This window comes from Dermacentor albipictus, unplaced genomic scaffold (assembly GCF_038994185.2).
Source record: "Dermacentor albipictus isolate Rhodes 1998 colony unplaced genomic scaffold, USDA_Dalb.pri_finalv2 scaffold_11, whole genome shotgun sequence".
NCBI lineage: Eukaryota > Metazoa > Arthropoda > Arachnida > Ixodida > Ixodidae > Dermacentor > Dermacentor albipictus.
Genome location: NW_027225565.1, coordinates 6,389,588 through 6,404,731, shown reverse-complemented (window position 1 = coordinate 6,404,731; position 15,144 = coordinate 6,389,588). Strand labels below are relative to the sequence as shown.

The following is a 15,144-nucleotide window of genomic DNA, read 5'->3' as shown; positions in this document are numbered from 1 at the left end:
TTTCTTGGCGTTACAGTTGATCAAACCTGCAAGGTTATAACGCAGGGGGACTGATGCATATTAGCGGCCATGTAAAGGAGTGGCGCTCTGTGTACTCTGCGTGTGCAGTGGTTGGTGGGCCTGATGCTACAACCAATGGCACTGATTCTGGGGGTGCCCTACAGCGAGTACGTGCTGGTGGCAGGGATCGTCGGCATCAAGACCTACGTGGACGAAATGGTCGCCTTCATGGAACTGAGCAACTACGCCCAGGCGAGGCTCATATCGGTGCGCTCTCTCATGTCCAAACTGGAGAGGGGAAATTAAGGAACAGCTGATTATCCTGCCGCCGTTCCTTGTCTCACCGAAATGTCTGAATAGTGCTATTCTGCGTACTGGTAGAGGCATAGGTCGGCAAACTCACTTTTGAGTCGGCTCACGGAGACTCGTATACCGACCAGTGAGTCTGAGCAAGCACGATCGGGTGGTGCATGTGATTACGAGTCCGAGTGAGCCCGCCTAAGCAGAATTTTGGTGAGTCTAAGTCTGAGTGACGCTGGTTGAGTCAGGGTCGGGTAGAGTGGTCTTCGCGGTAGTTACCGCTTCTACGGAGGGCGGCGGCTGTTGTCGCCTCGAAGTGCGCCCCTTTGTATGCGCGTCACACTCTATGCCGGCCCCCACGTCGTCGACTGGGCGTGCGCTGATGACAAGACGACGTCGTGGTAAACGCCTAAGGAATTCTCATCGCCGTATCGAGACGTAACAACATGCTGACGTCTTCTGTGAATATGGCTCCAAGCGGGAGGCTGTGTTAGCACGTACAGTCAACCGATTCTTTAACAATACCGCGCGAGCGGCGACTCTATGGCCGGCCGGTCAGCGCCTCCCAACCGCGCGAAGCGACGAGATCAGCAAGAGCAAGCGCACGCGCACCAAGTTCACTGGAAGCCGTTATCTCCGATAGGCCGGGGAGCTTGCACCGAGTTAATCGAGCCAGAGGCTGTGTAGTGCTAGTATGGAAAGAGCGTATAGCGCACGAAACTTGCGCTTCCAGTGAACTTGGGGTGCATGCGCTACTCTTGCTGACCTCGTCGCTTCCCGCTGTTTCAGAGGCGCTGACCGGCCGGCCAGTCGATGCTTTCGCAGGACTGTTACAGAATCTGTCGACCGTACAACTTGCAATGCGACATCCTTCTAGCTGGAATGTAGCGACTACATTAAAGCTTTAAAACCAGATCATCAATAAATGTAACAATCTGCATTTGCAGCCCATTAGTACAATAAAATATATATTTAGAGAAACCATATTAACAAACTAAGCAACCGTGTCTTACAAAAATCTGGGGAAATCTACGGAATTTCTGTATCCGAGTTAGAGAGAAAGTGTCTTCGGAGGTCGTCAACACTGCTTTACGAGAGGAGAGTGACCGCATCGCGGCACTCTAGTGGTGCTCGCATACTAAATATCGAGGACAGTCGACCTTATACACCCCGACACGCCGAGCCCCTAAACCATGGGCCAGTCAAGGCCACAGCTTTGGTGTCCCCATTGCACATTTCGCGCGCTGGAGTCGCCGCCAAAATATAATAAATACTCACACGTTGTTTGCGCGTAGTACTTGCGCAAAATCTCACTTTCCGCCCGGCCTGGCAGATAATACATAAACTCGGGAGCTGTCCCGAGGCCTCCGTGTGCCGGTATGATTTTTATTTTCGTGTGCAAAATTATCTTATAGGACCAAATCACTCAGTAAAGGTGAACCTCAGTAAAGGGGAAAAAAGCGCGCGCGAGGGAGAAGGAAGAGGCACATCCTTCTGTGTGGGACAGTGTGCTGTGAAGAATGTAGGAGCAGCTGAGGGGCCTCTGTCGGGGCGTGACGTCACAAGGAGCAGATTCTTCTGTCGTGAGAATACAGATGTACCAATTTAATAGTTTCGCTGTAAAAACTGTTCGCGTTAAGTCCATGAAAAAATAAAGAACAGCTATGACAGTGACCTTATTAAATACCAGTTTCTTTTTTTAAGCTGCACTGAATTTTTTAACAATTGTCTGTGGCCAGGGGCGTAGCCAGCGGGGGGGGCTTATGGGGCTTCAGCCCCCCCCCCCCCCCGAAATTTTTTCGTGCTCTCCATGCACCGCCGACCAAAGCGACCCCCGGCGCCGGAAATCACTCTGGATTTTGTCTAGAATGTCTTTTTGACGCTCGAAAAGACATTTAACCGCGAAGATTGCAAACTCGGGCTGGATTTCGTGGCAACGCCCATACACCGGGAGTCACATAACGCCAAGCAGTCCCATCCGAGCAAAAAGTTTCAAGGGCGCTTTGATGGTGAGTGGGCTCGCCGCGGCATCTCACTGAGGCCACGGAATCTATGGAGCGCATGGATATCAATTGCAAAACTTTATGGGTATAAATCTCATAAGCTCTTGATGTGAAAGGTGCATTGACATTTCCAAAGTTGTGCTTTAGATTTTCAATTGCGGAACTTTGTGGGTTTAATGTTGTTACAAACATTTGACGCCAAAGGTCTATTGATTTTTCTAAAGTCTTACATCGGAACATACAACGAGACAAGCGAAATCAACACACTAGCAGACAAGTTGACAAAGCAGGCAGCGAGGTCCAATGAGACGAAGCATTGGGGTGGTTCATTTGTGCCGTCATGTCACATAAAAAAATATCAAATTTTTTTTAACCTACGCCAGAACATCCATGTCAAGACACTAAAGCCAGCCAAAGTAACTACGTTCTTATTAATTTTTTCTACTTTGACTTTTATTCGCGAGGACACATTGAGCCTCTTCGATTTTTTTTTTCTCGCTACCCTACCCGCGGGCTGCCAGAGCCAGCCAGAGCTCATACGTTTTTCTCGTATGGCCCCGACCACCGTGCGGTGCACTTCGGTGCGCGTTCGGTTTGCTCTGGCCGAGTGGATTTTCACAGGACAGAGTTTTGCACGCTTTCTGGCTAGCAGACGAGAAAAAAAAAAACAATGGTCGCTCGCCGCCATCACTGTGGGGACTCGAAGGATTGCACCGCATTCCTTGAGCGGAACCTTTCCGGAAAGTCTTGTTTCGCCGCTCTAGGATACTGAGCAGTATGCGTATGGTTCTCAGTGGACCAAGCGTCTCATGTTTTCTTCGGTATTCCTTCCGTAGCCCCATTAGGTGCCCGAAGTAGGCATTAGATTCTGGCCAGCATACTTTCCTATGCTTTTTTTTTCATTTCGGTGCCTCCGCCTCACAGGAAGAAAATACATTGTTGCGGCGCAGCGAATTGTCGCATGGTGAAAGTTCGAGTTTGATACTTCTTTTGCGGAAAGTAGTGGGCGACGGGACGCTTCAGTTGCCGGATACGTTTATTATATTATTGCGAAAGCAATTATATGGACACTCCAGGCGCATTCCTGCCATCGCCCTCAGGTTTCGTATAAAGTCCAAGGGTGATAACATCGTGACCACGCGCTGCATGCTATATGTGCGAGTGAAAGCGTAGGAGGGGAGGTTGAATAGGTGAGCCGACGATGGTGGCTCAGTCTTGTGTGTGCAAAGGAGAAAAGCGGGGAGCAAGCGCGCCGCCTTCCATCGCGCGCAATACATCGGGTGGAGTGGATGGGATGGGGGCGGAATCTAGGATTCTGTGAATCTATGATTGTGCAACATGTTTATTTGCCTTGTTTGACGCATTATATACAGTTACTTCTTCTTACATACATAGACTCATTGGAGACTTACACGTATACTTAAATATCTTGTTGCGAGGTTTTGTGTATACATGCAGTGAACTTTGCTTCCAGTGACACTTTTTTGTCCTTTATCAAGCAGTATTTTCGCATTTGCATATCCCATTGTATCTTTGCATTTCTAATGTACGAGGGCGAGTCAAATGGAAGTGAGCCTACCCTAACCGCGCAATAATGGTTCGGTTCGTTATCTGCGAGGCATGCGCGTAGGAGAACGGCATGTCTCATTTACAAAAGTGACACGCAGGTGTGAAGATAAATGTTCTTTAATGCTCTCATACACTGGGCTGAATATGGTTGCGTCACATAATGGACACTTCAAAAGTTGAACAGCTCGGTGTCGCGAAGTTTTTGACAGCTGAAGGTGTTTCCAAAACAGAAATCAATCATCATATGACTGCCGCGTACGTTGAACACTGCATTTCATTGACCACTGTGAAGCGTTGGAGCACACGGTTCAAAGGACCTTGCAAAGACATTCCAAGACCGGGCCAAAACCATCGTGCAATCACCCCCCCACAATTTTAAAGGTTGATGAGCTGCTGAAACAATAACGGAGGAAAAGCATCGATGAACTGGCAGACCGTCTGAACATCAGTCACGGTTCGGTTCACGCCATAATTCATGAGCTTCTCGGTTATCGGCTTTTTGGTGCGCAATGGATCCCCAAGATTTTCATCCATCGCGAGAAGACGGAGCAGTTTCGCGCTGCCTTGACTCATCTGATGGGGTATCACAATGAGCATGACGACTTCTTGTTTGCAACTGTGATCGGGGACGAACCTTGGTGCCACTACTACGAGCATGAAACACGATGGCAAAGCTTACAGTGGAAACATTCGAATTTACCACGCCCAAAGAACGTAAAGACCATCATTTCCGCTGGAAAGGTGTTGTTGACTTTTTTTTTTCGATCGACAGGGTCCATTACTGATAGAAATTGTTAAATCTTGAGAGGCTATCAATTGTTTCCGATATTGTGAAACGCCAGAACGGCAGCGTGTCGCAATCAAGAACGAACAACGTGGAAAATTGACGACTGGGGTCATCTTGTTCCACGACAATGCATGTCCCAACGTCGCTTATGTGGTTAATATAAAACTGGCAAAGTTCAAGTGGGAAACGCTGCAACATCCGCCATACAGCTCAGACCTGTCACCTTGCGACTTTTACATTTTGGGGCAACCGAAAAAACAGCACAAGGGAACCAGATACAGACTTTTTGAAGCAGCAACCCAAGGAGTTTTATGAGACGGGAATCACGCAACTCGTTAGTCAATAGGACAAATGTCTAAATTCTCATGAAGACTACTTTTAAATAAAGTACCCCGTTGTTGGCTCATTCATTTGACTTGCCTTCATATATCTTGCAGAACTCCTGCTTTTTATACGTGCTCTCTGTCGCGACTATAACTTCGGTGCAATTACTCACGATACACGACAAGGGACAGCTACCCCTGCGTAATACATTGGAACAAACGACAGCGTCATTGAGATTTTTCACTGGCCATTACATATGTACAAGAATGTGAGCACGGTTCTTGAATGACAAAGTTTCATTAACATATTTGTCCTCAACTTGTTCAGTTCATTGCCTTAATTTTTCATATCAGCGGCGTGCACTGCTTTCCTGGTTTCGAACTGATATAGTTCTAAAGTTCGTGTGATATTTTCTTTACTTAATAAATAGACAAAAAACATGGAAGCATTGACGTCAGTTATGTTGGGCACAATTTTTGGCACATACGAGTATAATATTTTATGAAAAAATACATATTTTACTTGTATTTACAGTGCGTAGCTTTCAAGAATTCGTTTGCAGCATCTTTGGCAATGACAATGCAGTTATTATTCATGTATTTGATCCCTCAATAAATTGTTTAAGAGGAAGCTTTAGCTCGGGCCCAATCCGACGCGGCCTATTCAAATACTTGTAAAACGCAGAAACGCTTTTCTGAGATAATCCTGCTAATCGCTTTTATTGAAATTGGTTGCATTTGAGAGAGAAAGTTAAATCCTAGTGTCTGTTGGAAACAGAACTTCGATTTAGGGCCTGAATTTTGTTTAAAATATTTTGGAAAATTCGAAAGTTTGAAAAAATAGAAGCACGACGTTTACAAACTAATAGCTATGCATGAAGAACAGATATTGTGGTTCTGTAAACGGCATTTATTATAACAGTCAAAGCGGACAAGTTTGCTGTGTCAATTTGTATCTTACGTGAATTGGTTACGTTGTGTACAAGGGTTCTGCAAAAGCCGTATTTCCAGAATACTAATTTTTTTAGATTTATGTGTAACATATCTATTTTGTCCGCTGTAGATGTACGATTAGATGCAATTCACAGAATTGTGATATCATTTTTCATTGTTGAGTCACGGAGTTTTAAACTTGATAGTTTCGTTGTCTGAAAATTTTCAGTTTTGGCCAATTTTTAATAAATAATTGACCAGCTAAATGAAAAATTCGAAGCCAGTAGTGACTAGAATTGTATATATATATATATATATATATATATATATATATATATATATATATATATATATATATATATATATATATATATATATATATATATATATATATATGTTGGGCCAGTGGCGCAGCCCCCCCCGAACAAAATTTCTGGCTACGCCACTGTCTGTGGCAGACAACACAGTTCTTAACCTTGAATTAAATGACACGTTGAGGCGGCCCTTACCTAATTCTACGAGAAATCAAAATGCTTAATAGAATAATTAACGGATACACACGTTATCTTTCTTAAATTGAATAATTTACGGCAAATATTCCAATTTACGAGTTGTAGCGGGTGAGTTGGCAAGGCGTGTCCATTTGGAACTAATTTTCACGGCTGCGCCTGTTTCGAGATGATAATTTTCAAAGTGTCCGACGAAATGCATTGGCGTTCGAGTTACTTTTTCTCTTCAATTCATAAAACAGTGTGTTCGTAAAAAGTAAGTTGAACAACTGTGCATCTTTGTCGAAATTTGATGGCACATATCTCGAAGCCGGCGCCATCCTCGGAATTCTTTCCGAGTCGATACGCCTTGCAAATTCATTCGCTACAATTCGTAGATTGAAATATGCGTCCTAACGTGGTTATTAAAAATCATTTTGATTTCTTGTAGAAGTAATGGGCGCCTCACCGAGTAATTTAGTTCAAGCGTTAGAATTGTGCTACCTGCCACAGGCAATTCTTAAAAAAGAATGGCACAGCTACAAAAAAAAAGACCCTATATATCGCGAAGGCCGCAGGCCAATCCGAAAAAGTTCCTACGAACGAAAAACTGCGAGTTCGACCCCTGTGTTCAGGACATGTGCCAACGAGGGCGAGCAACGTTCGAGTGCGCGAAAACCAGGCCACTTCGTGCCCGAGACGGTCATCACCAGACGCTCTTGCGCGAATCACCATCATTCCGCGGTGACTGCATCTGGAGCCCGACGCGGTCGCATTTTCACTTCTCTTGACAGTCTCGTTCGCTGACCATGGTGACGTTCGCGCTGGCTGGGTTCTCCAACGTGGGCTCCCTGGGCATCCAGCTGTCCGCCTGGTCCACCTGGGGACAGCGGCGCCTGGAGGACCTGTCGGCGATCGGGTTGCGAGCGGTGGCCGCCGGTGCGCTCTGTGACTTTATGACCGCCTGCGTGGCAGGTATCTGCACAATCTTCAGAGCTAGCCTCTCTCCAGTCGATGTTGAGATAAAGAAACTGAGGCCTCTGATAAGGGCAGTCGCAGTCGAGAGATAGCAAAGTACAACGAAGTCAATGTTTATTCCACGCGAGAAAAAAATCTAGAGGACGCGTAAGCTTCGCCTTTAAGAGTGTAGAACGCGATAGCATTCAAAGATCCATGGCTGCTTCACCGGCCAACTGCAGCTAGAGTATCTGCAGCTTATGTGACCGTAATGTTTACCGGGAAACGCTCGCAGCGAGCGCTATGCACGAAGGCGAGCTTTCTGGTATAAAATCACCCACTTGCGCAGGCCTACCCCGCAGGTATTCCCCCCCTCCCCCCCCCCCCCCATAGCCGCGCCAAACGAAGTTGCATCATTTTCAGGTTTCTGTTATTGTTTCACACTTTTAATATTTCAGTCTCGGAATCTTTACGATAAAAGGCGGGCGCTGTCGGTGTTTTTTTTTTTTTTCACGACACCTGTTTGCGGCATGCCATTATCAAATTTGCGAGGAATAACTTTGTCAAGAATATAAGACAAGGTATGAGCAACTTTATCAATAAAACGATGTGGAAATATAGCCCGCATATACCGCATGTCATATAGCAAGGCGTGGCAAATACGTATACCTAAATGCACGTGGAAATTTTCGCTCACGGACAATTCCGCCGACACCGGATTTTCTGCGACACGGGGCGCTTAACGCTATCACGTTAAAACGGAATTCGCTTTGGCATTTGCCGGGCCCGCGAACAAACGCTTTGTGCTTAAACTGACCAGAAAACTGAAGTTTATGTATACCTGAAGGCAACAATAAATTTTAAAATAAGTTAAAATTTAATTTTCTTAGCCATGTAAATTTGGCTCCTCACATCGCCTTGACTGTGGTTTATTCGCACAGTTGTCAGACACCAAGGAAGAAAATGCTTATACTGTTGCGCGCCCACTTCAATAACGCAAACATCAGTCGAGCAGGAAGCGTGATATTAGTCCTCCAAAAGGACGGTACGTCGGGCATGTTGGTATTCCATATTGAAGTTACTGACAGCGCGAAACGCACGAAATACACAAGAAAGATACACGGACAAGCGCTTAATTGTGTGTATCTTTGTTGTGTACTTCGTGCCGTTTGGCGCTGTCCATAGTTTCAGTATTAATTCTCGCTGAGTTGTCGGTGCCTCTGCGTCCCTCACCTGCCGCCTATTGTTCGATCGCATGCAATATGGAATGATCGAAGGATGGCTGTATTCCATGATGTATTCTTGCTTTTTTATATAATATAGTTTAATCCGGTCAGCATGCGTCCAATGTCAACGATAATCCAGCATGCGCCCAAAGTAATTAGAATATCTATTTACGTCATTAGAAGCGCAGCTATTGGACGCCTGTTTTGGAAATTTATGCTGACAAATGATTCGTGAGCCCTGTCCCAGGCGTCAAAAAGGAAAGAAAGAAAAGGAGAAAAAACAAAGAAAAATAAACAGAAACAATAATGACGAATCGGAACATATCAAATTCATTCCTGGCAAAAAGCAAAGCTCCGACAGGGACGAAGCAAAATGCCCGGCGGTCATGAATCGACAACAATGAGAATGTTCTAAGTTTCTACAGCCGGAGCTGCGGAACGGCGGAAGACCCTCGAAAGGAAAGAATCACACAGCAGTTACGCATACGCGGTAAAAAAACCGTTTCTGGCGGATCAACATTACACCATACCACTCCGATCGCTGGGAAACAACCGTTCGTGGCGTGAACCGTCCGCAACCCGCACGTCGCCGACTTCAGGAGACGTGCGCACACGCGACACACGACAAGCAATTCGCAATCAAGGCGAGGCCCTCGCCGCGGTGAGCGCAGTCAGACGGCATGCAAGCTCGCGCGGTCGGCCTGAGGTGCCCTTCTCGTCAGAAGCCTGTCGCGATATCAGTGCGCGATACCCGAAGTCGAGCGGCTGTTTCCGACCCGTATACCGTGACATCCATCGCCGACCACTGACTGGACGAAGTCCGGCAGAAGAACCAGAGCGCACACGATCGTCGACGCACAAGCAGAGTCTTTCCAAGGGTCTGGCGGACACTCATTTTGACGACACGACAGGAAGGAACAACAACGTCTTGTTTTCCTTCCTTCCCTGTCGTCAAAATAAGCGTCAACTTAGTTTTGTAAAACGAAAGAAAAAAAACGGGACGGCACGCACTGGGTTGGCGCTTATCCTTTGACCATGCAGCGCTTCTGCGTATGCGCACATGTTGCTTGACGCGAGAACCGTGCCCGGAATGTGCGTAATACGTTGTCAAGGAGGGCGGCTTTACGCGATAATGTCGCCAAGTTGTCGATAAACGAACGAGAGCGCACGAGGCATGCGAGCATGTTGAAAAAGTCCCCGGGCCGAAGGAGCCAAGGCGTTCGCGTTTAGGTCGAACGTAAAGACGTGTGGAGAACTATCTACCTTTTGCGTAATGCCGACAACCCTCTGCGACAACTCTTTCCATCATGTCGTGAAGGATGGACATACGGACGGCCGTAGGACGTACGCGCCCTGCGTGATTTCGACTACGGATCTCTCAAGTTTACTGACGTAGAGTGGATTCGCCGCCAAACGTGGCTCTGTGATCGCTAGCTTGGTTACTCGTAACGCGATAGGGAGAATACGCTGGCATGATGTGCACTTGAACCACGACGGCGTCTTTGGCTACTACAAAACGAAAGCAACCATGGGAGCTAGACGCCTTGATTGCAGGAATTACAACGTTTGTCGACTGTTTTATCACTCCAAGATCCATCACAGATTAAAATTATGCGTGTCTCTGCTATCGCAAACACCAGAGACCAGCGGAGCTGGAGGAAGGCCAGTAAAGTAATGCGAAACCACACACAAGACACAGGAGCGCCGGCGATGCGTCCTTACGGCATCTACTACAGCACCTGCGATTTGTTAGGCCAATGCCACAGTAGACGCCGCGGTTGTCTCCACTCTGTACAGAGCGGTGGGCGAGGAGGACATCGAGGCACCTCAGCAGCCGCCGGAGAAGAACACCCCTCCTCCTTCGCCTGCCCCCCTGCATCGCGTGCCACAGCAGAGGGCACGCATCCGGGCCGAGTTCCTCGCTCGCGTGCGCGCCGCTACTTCTCCCCCGCTAGGCTACACCCATCCTCGCCGCGTCGCTATGCTGCTCGACGCTATTTTTGTACACTGCTTTCACTCTCTCTCAGCTCTCTCTCTCTCCCAGCTCAGTGAAGATGTGGACGTCAAGAGAAACCCAGCGAGGTTCTATTATCATCAGCAGCAGCCTGGTTACGCAAAGGGCATCTCCCATACTTCTCGAACTACCCCGGTGATGCACTAATTGTGGCCATGTTGTCCCTGCAAACTTCTTAATCTCATCCGCCCACCTAATTTTCTGCCGCCCCCTGCAACGCTTCCCTTCCCTTGGAATCTAGTCCGCAACCCTTAATGACCATCGGTTATCTTTCCTCCTCATTACATGTCCTGCCCATGCCCATTTCTTTTTCTTGATTTCAACTAAGATGTCATTATCTCGCGTTTGTTTCCTCACCCAATCTGCTCTTTTCTTATCCGTTAACATTACACCCATAATTCTTCTTTCCATAGCTCGTTGTGTCATCCTCAATTTATGTAGAACCCCTTTCGTAAGCCTCCAGGTTTCTGGAGGCAATGTGAAATATAGTTTAGAGTCTCAGTTGTCATCCTCTTGTAGCTCGCAGCGGTAAACTATGTCTTCATTTCAGTAATGGGATAAGTTCGTCAGGGCTTGTTCGGCTTGCTCTCGAGTTCGCTCTGTCCAGACGAAGGATTTCGGCGCAGTGATGTTTCATACAAAATAGTTTTCTTGTTTGGAAATTATCGTGTACAATTTGGACAAAAAAAGCAGCACTTACTTATGGAGGGAGTGCGTACGACTCTATAGTAGAAGAGACGGTATAAACGACCCCTCTGCCTATAGCGCGATTCTGTCTTCAGGTTACGACTTTGATTGGGAGAATAAAAGCGGCGTGTCGCATTGGATTAGCTGGAGTTGAATTATATAGCGTATTACCAATATAGTCATCTAGAGATGATAGTCTGCCCAAATATATAGCATGTGCTTTGTACGACCGTCGAGAAGGCTACAAGCCCTCTTCTGCTATGAAGTTGCACAATCCAGGGGCAAAATTCGCAAATCCAATTTAAGGACAAGCTTTAGCGTAAGAAAAGTCTTATGAAAAAAACTGAACGACGATTACGATACTCGCTAATGCGAAATTTGAACACAGCTCTATACGCGTTTTCACTTCGCGATATAGTGACTGTCTCGTGCGGCACGTCGCAAACGGAGCGAGTGTGGCGCGACAGCAGCCGCCAGATAGACCTCCCGGATGACGCACGCTACTCTAGCGCCATCTCGTAGACACCGTCATCGCAAAGCCCGTCTTGCGCGGCATTACGCTTTTGTCATACCCCCCTCCTCCGCCTCATCGTTCCGCTGCACCCCTCCTCCTCGCGTTCTCTTCGCCATCGCCGTAGTGGTAGAAAACATTTACCGTAGAGAATAAGACGAGTGGTCTTCAGGCTGGTCGGGGTCCCTATGTCCATCTCTCATCTATCGCCGCGCCCCGGGTTCGCTTTCATCGTTCACTGCGCTCGTTCGCTCGGTTGCGCCGACGCTCGCCGCAGGAACGGGCGCCAAGAGCTTCGCTCTCAAACATATTCACCAAGCTACAAACGTTGGTAAGGTCAGCAAGCTTACAATCGACGCCCGCCGCTCCACAAACGAGCGCTGTAGTCGACAACAGGCGTGCATTTGTGCAAAAATAGCCCAGGTGCCAATTTCGGCACGTGTCTCAATAGTAGCGAAAGTCAATTTATAAGACTTAAACGGCCGTCCCCAGCTGTCGACTTAGACGCAAATTCTACGAGAGGAGGATAGCAGTTGACGCCGATCTGGTGCCTTGGCAGTCGAGCTGCCGCTGATAAACGATGGAACGCGCTCTTACGTACAAGCGATTAGCTCGCAGGCCACGACCGTTACCAGATGATGTCAGTTTCTTGCTGCCGACGAACTCTTCTAGGCCATACAAATGGGGAGACGATCTTTGCAGTACGTTCTATACGACCGCGCTCTGCTTATGCTCCTCCCAGCCATGAACATAAACTGGAGTGACCCAGCCGCAGCGCTGGATCACTCCGCTCCTCTTCGAAGGAACCCTCCGTACCAGGCATTGTAGAAAGATCGCCAGTTTCTAGACACGCGCCGTCTAACTTGCAATAAAATGCACCGTTTCTCCACTTTTTGTATTTTAACCACGTGCCGTTTCATGCATTGAAGCACAAAAGTAACTGGAGCGCCAATGTATTTTGTCTCACGCGCTGGAAATGAATATCTGGAAACAAGCTGGAAACTCATTCCAAGTGGAAACCCTCTTGCGAACTCACTGGTTACCATTTGTGGATTCTATTATGCTTCGAAATGATTATTTAAAAGCCTCATTGGTGCAGTTTCGTAAATTAGTTGATTTTGCAGTTTTTTTCTCGTGCAAGTAAGGCCCGCCTCATTGAGTAATCCAGTTCAAGGATTAGAATTGTATCATCTACTGCAGGTGATTTTTAAAAATTCTGCATGGATTCTTAAAAAAAGAAAGAAAAAAAAAGCACTCATTTTATTGTACTCTTGCGGCCCACTGTATCCATTTTGTGACGCGCATCTCTGCGAAGAAGTCGCCCACGAAATATTGAAGTTTCACTCAGTAATGAAATCAAACGCTTGCATTAAATCCTTCGAAAAATTAATAGATATAAAAAACATTCCGGCTTCATGATCAACCTTAAATTTGATCTCTCCAAGAATGCATTAGGCAAACTGTAGTGTTTATTACATTGTATACAGTGAAAGCTCGTTAATTCGAACTTCAATAATTCGAATTTATGGATAATTCGAACTGTACGATTTGGTCCCGCCAAGCTCCACAGAAGTGCATGTATAAAAAAGTCCGTTAATTCGAACGCGAGAAGGCTCCCTCACGGATAATTCGAACTACGCTCGCTTGGCACACGGCCAGAGAAACGCGCCTACTGCCTACACACAAGGCTGTATTGCCTCCGAAACGGAGAGAATGGCGAGAGAAGGCAAAATCGTAAAAAATCTAACCGTCGCGGGGTCAGCCAGAAGGCAGCGGCGGCTGCCGCCTCTCCGCTCTACGTAACCTCCGAGACTTCATGCCCGTTGCGAATCTCGGAGGCTTTGCAAATCTTGTACAGCTGCTAATGTGCGGAGATGGCACGGCAAGCGCCATCTCCGAAACATAGCGAATCAAGTACGTCGCAGCTGCGCTTGCAATTAAGAACCAACGAATCGGGGCCTTCGCCACCTTCACATGTTCAGCGTCTTTGTCTCGGCAGTCTTCATCGGTTGTGTACGTCTGTTTTCAGCTTAGGAGGTATCGGCCGTCGCGATTCATTGTGATGGTGTTAAGCCTCGGCTAACGTTCGTTTCGGTGGACATCGGTAGTGTGGCACAGTCGGACCCAGAGCTTCAACTTCAAGATGGAGTGTGCCCGCGGCACACGCCATCACTTTCTGACACGCCAAATTGCTGACATGCCCTACTGCTTCCAAATCGCAGTGTACTGTTGCTCTCCTTCACTTTCGTTAGTTCGAACTTTCGTTAATTCGAACTGAAGCGGCTTCCCCTTGCGGTTCGAATTAACGAGCTTTTACTGTATTATTTTTCCAAAATGTTTTTGTATGTCGAACTGGTGTTATCTTTTGTATTTTCTTGTATTCTATAGTTCATTATTATATGTGCGCTGCCTGAGCGTTATATACTATATATTGTATTGTTCTTCTCCTTCATGATGTACTTGCACGTAGATAGTGCGAAATAAATAAATAAATAAATAAATAAATAAATAAATAAATAAATAAATAAATACTTGTAGCGTCGTTTCTGACGCAGGTGCCTTGACCCCAACGAGCATTCCTTCCGAGACCACCATGTTCAACACCACGGAGTTCCTGGACAGTTAGCATATGACATGCATTGCGAACGTGTTCAACAGCACGTCTGCTACAGTATCACCCATACGGCTGCTTATCAACAAATTATTGTTCCTGCCTTTGTTGTTCTTTTTTGCACTTATACACTCTCAGTAAAGTTTATCTTCGGCGCGATAGTTTTTTTGTTTTCTTACGTAAACTCTTCGATACCTTTAGCGGACGGCTTCAGCAACGCTGATGTCACGACCGCGCCTTGTTGGACGCAGTGTTCTCTTTTGGCTTCTACAATGTACCGGATTTATTGTCTAACTTATTTTGCTGTTTTCCTGGTCAAATACGTCCTACTTAAATGTTTCTTCTTGTGTTTTTGGCGTTGTTTCTGTACTGCGCGTCTTTATTTATTTTCCTTTATGTACCGACAGCGCTGGCGCAAGGTTTCGTGCTACTTATACACAGGGCAGTCTTTGTTTTCATAATACATGAGCCCGTCACTTTCATGTACACTGAGCGCAAAAGGCACGCACACGGCTAAAGTGAAGACAGAGACACGGTGCTACTCAAAATTCAGGTTATTATGACTCGTGATCGACACATATATTATTAATCAACAACAGGGGGAAAAACCCGCATTCACAAAAACGGTTCAGCCCAGCAACCCATGCGCCACAGGCCACTATTGAGACATCATTTCTTTTATCTGACACGAAAACCGGCGGGCGACTGACTCATTTATGACTTCTATAATCTTAA

The 15,144-nt window shown here is 46.7% G+C and overlaps 1 protein-coding gene across 1 annotated transcript in view; it reads left to right on the top strand.

Moving 5' to 3' along the window:
• The window catches only part of LOC139051365 (putative nucleoside permease NupX), a 62,945-nt gene extending 48,375 nt beyond the window's left edge, over window positions 1-14,570 (top strand). The window contains exons 10-12 of the mRNA XM_070528383.1: window positions 109-267; window positions 7,198-7,378; window positions 14,354-14,570. Of these exons, the coding sequence (XP_070384484.1) occupies window positions 109-267; window positions 7,198-7,378; window positions 14,354-14,424 (411 nt within the window). The 3' untranslated portion in view covers window positions 14,425-14,570. The remainder of the gene's footprint in view (window positions 1-108; window positions 268-7,197; window positions 7,379-14,353) is intronic.
• The last annotated feature ends 574 nt before the right edge of the window (window positions 14,571-15,144 follow it).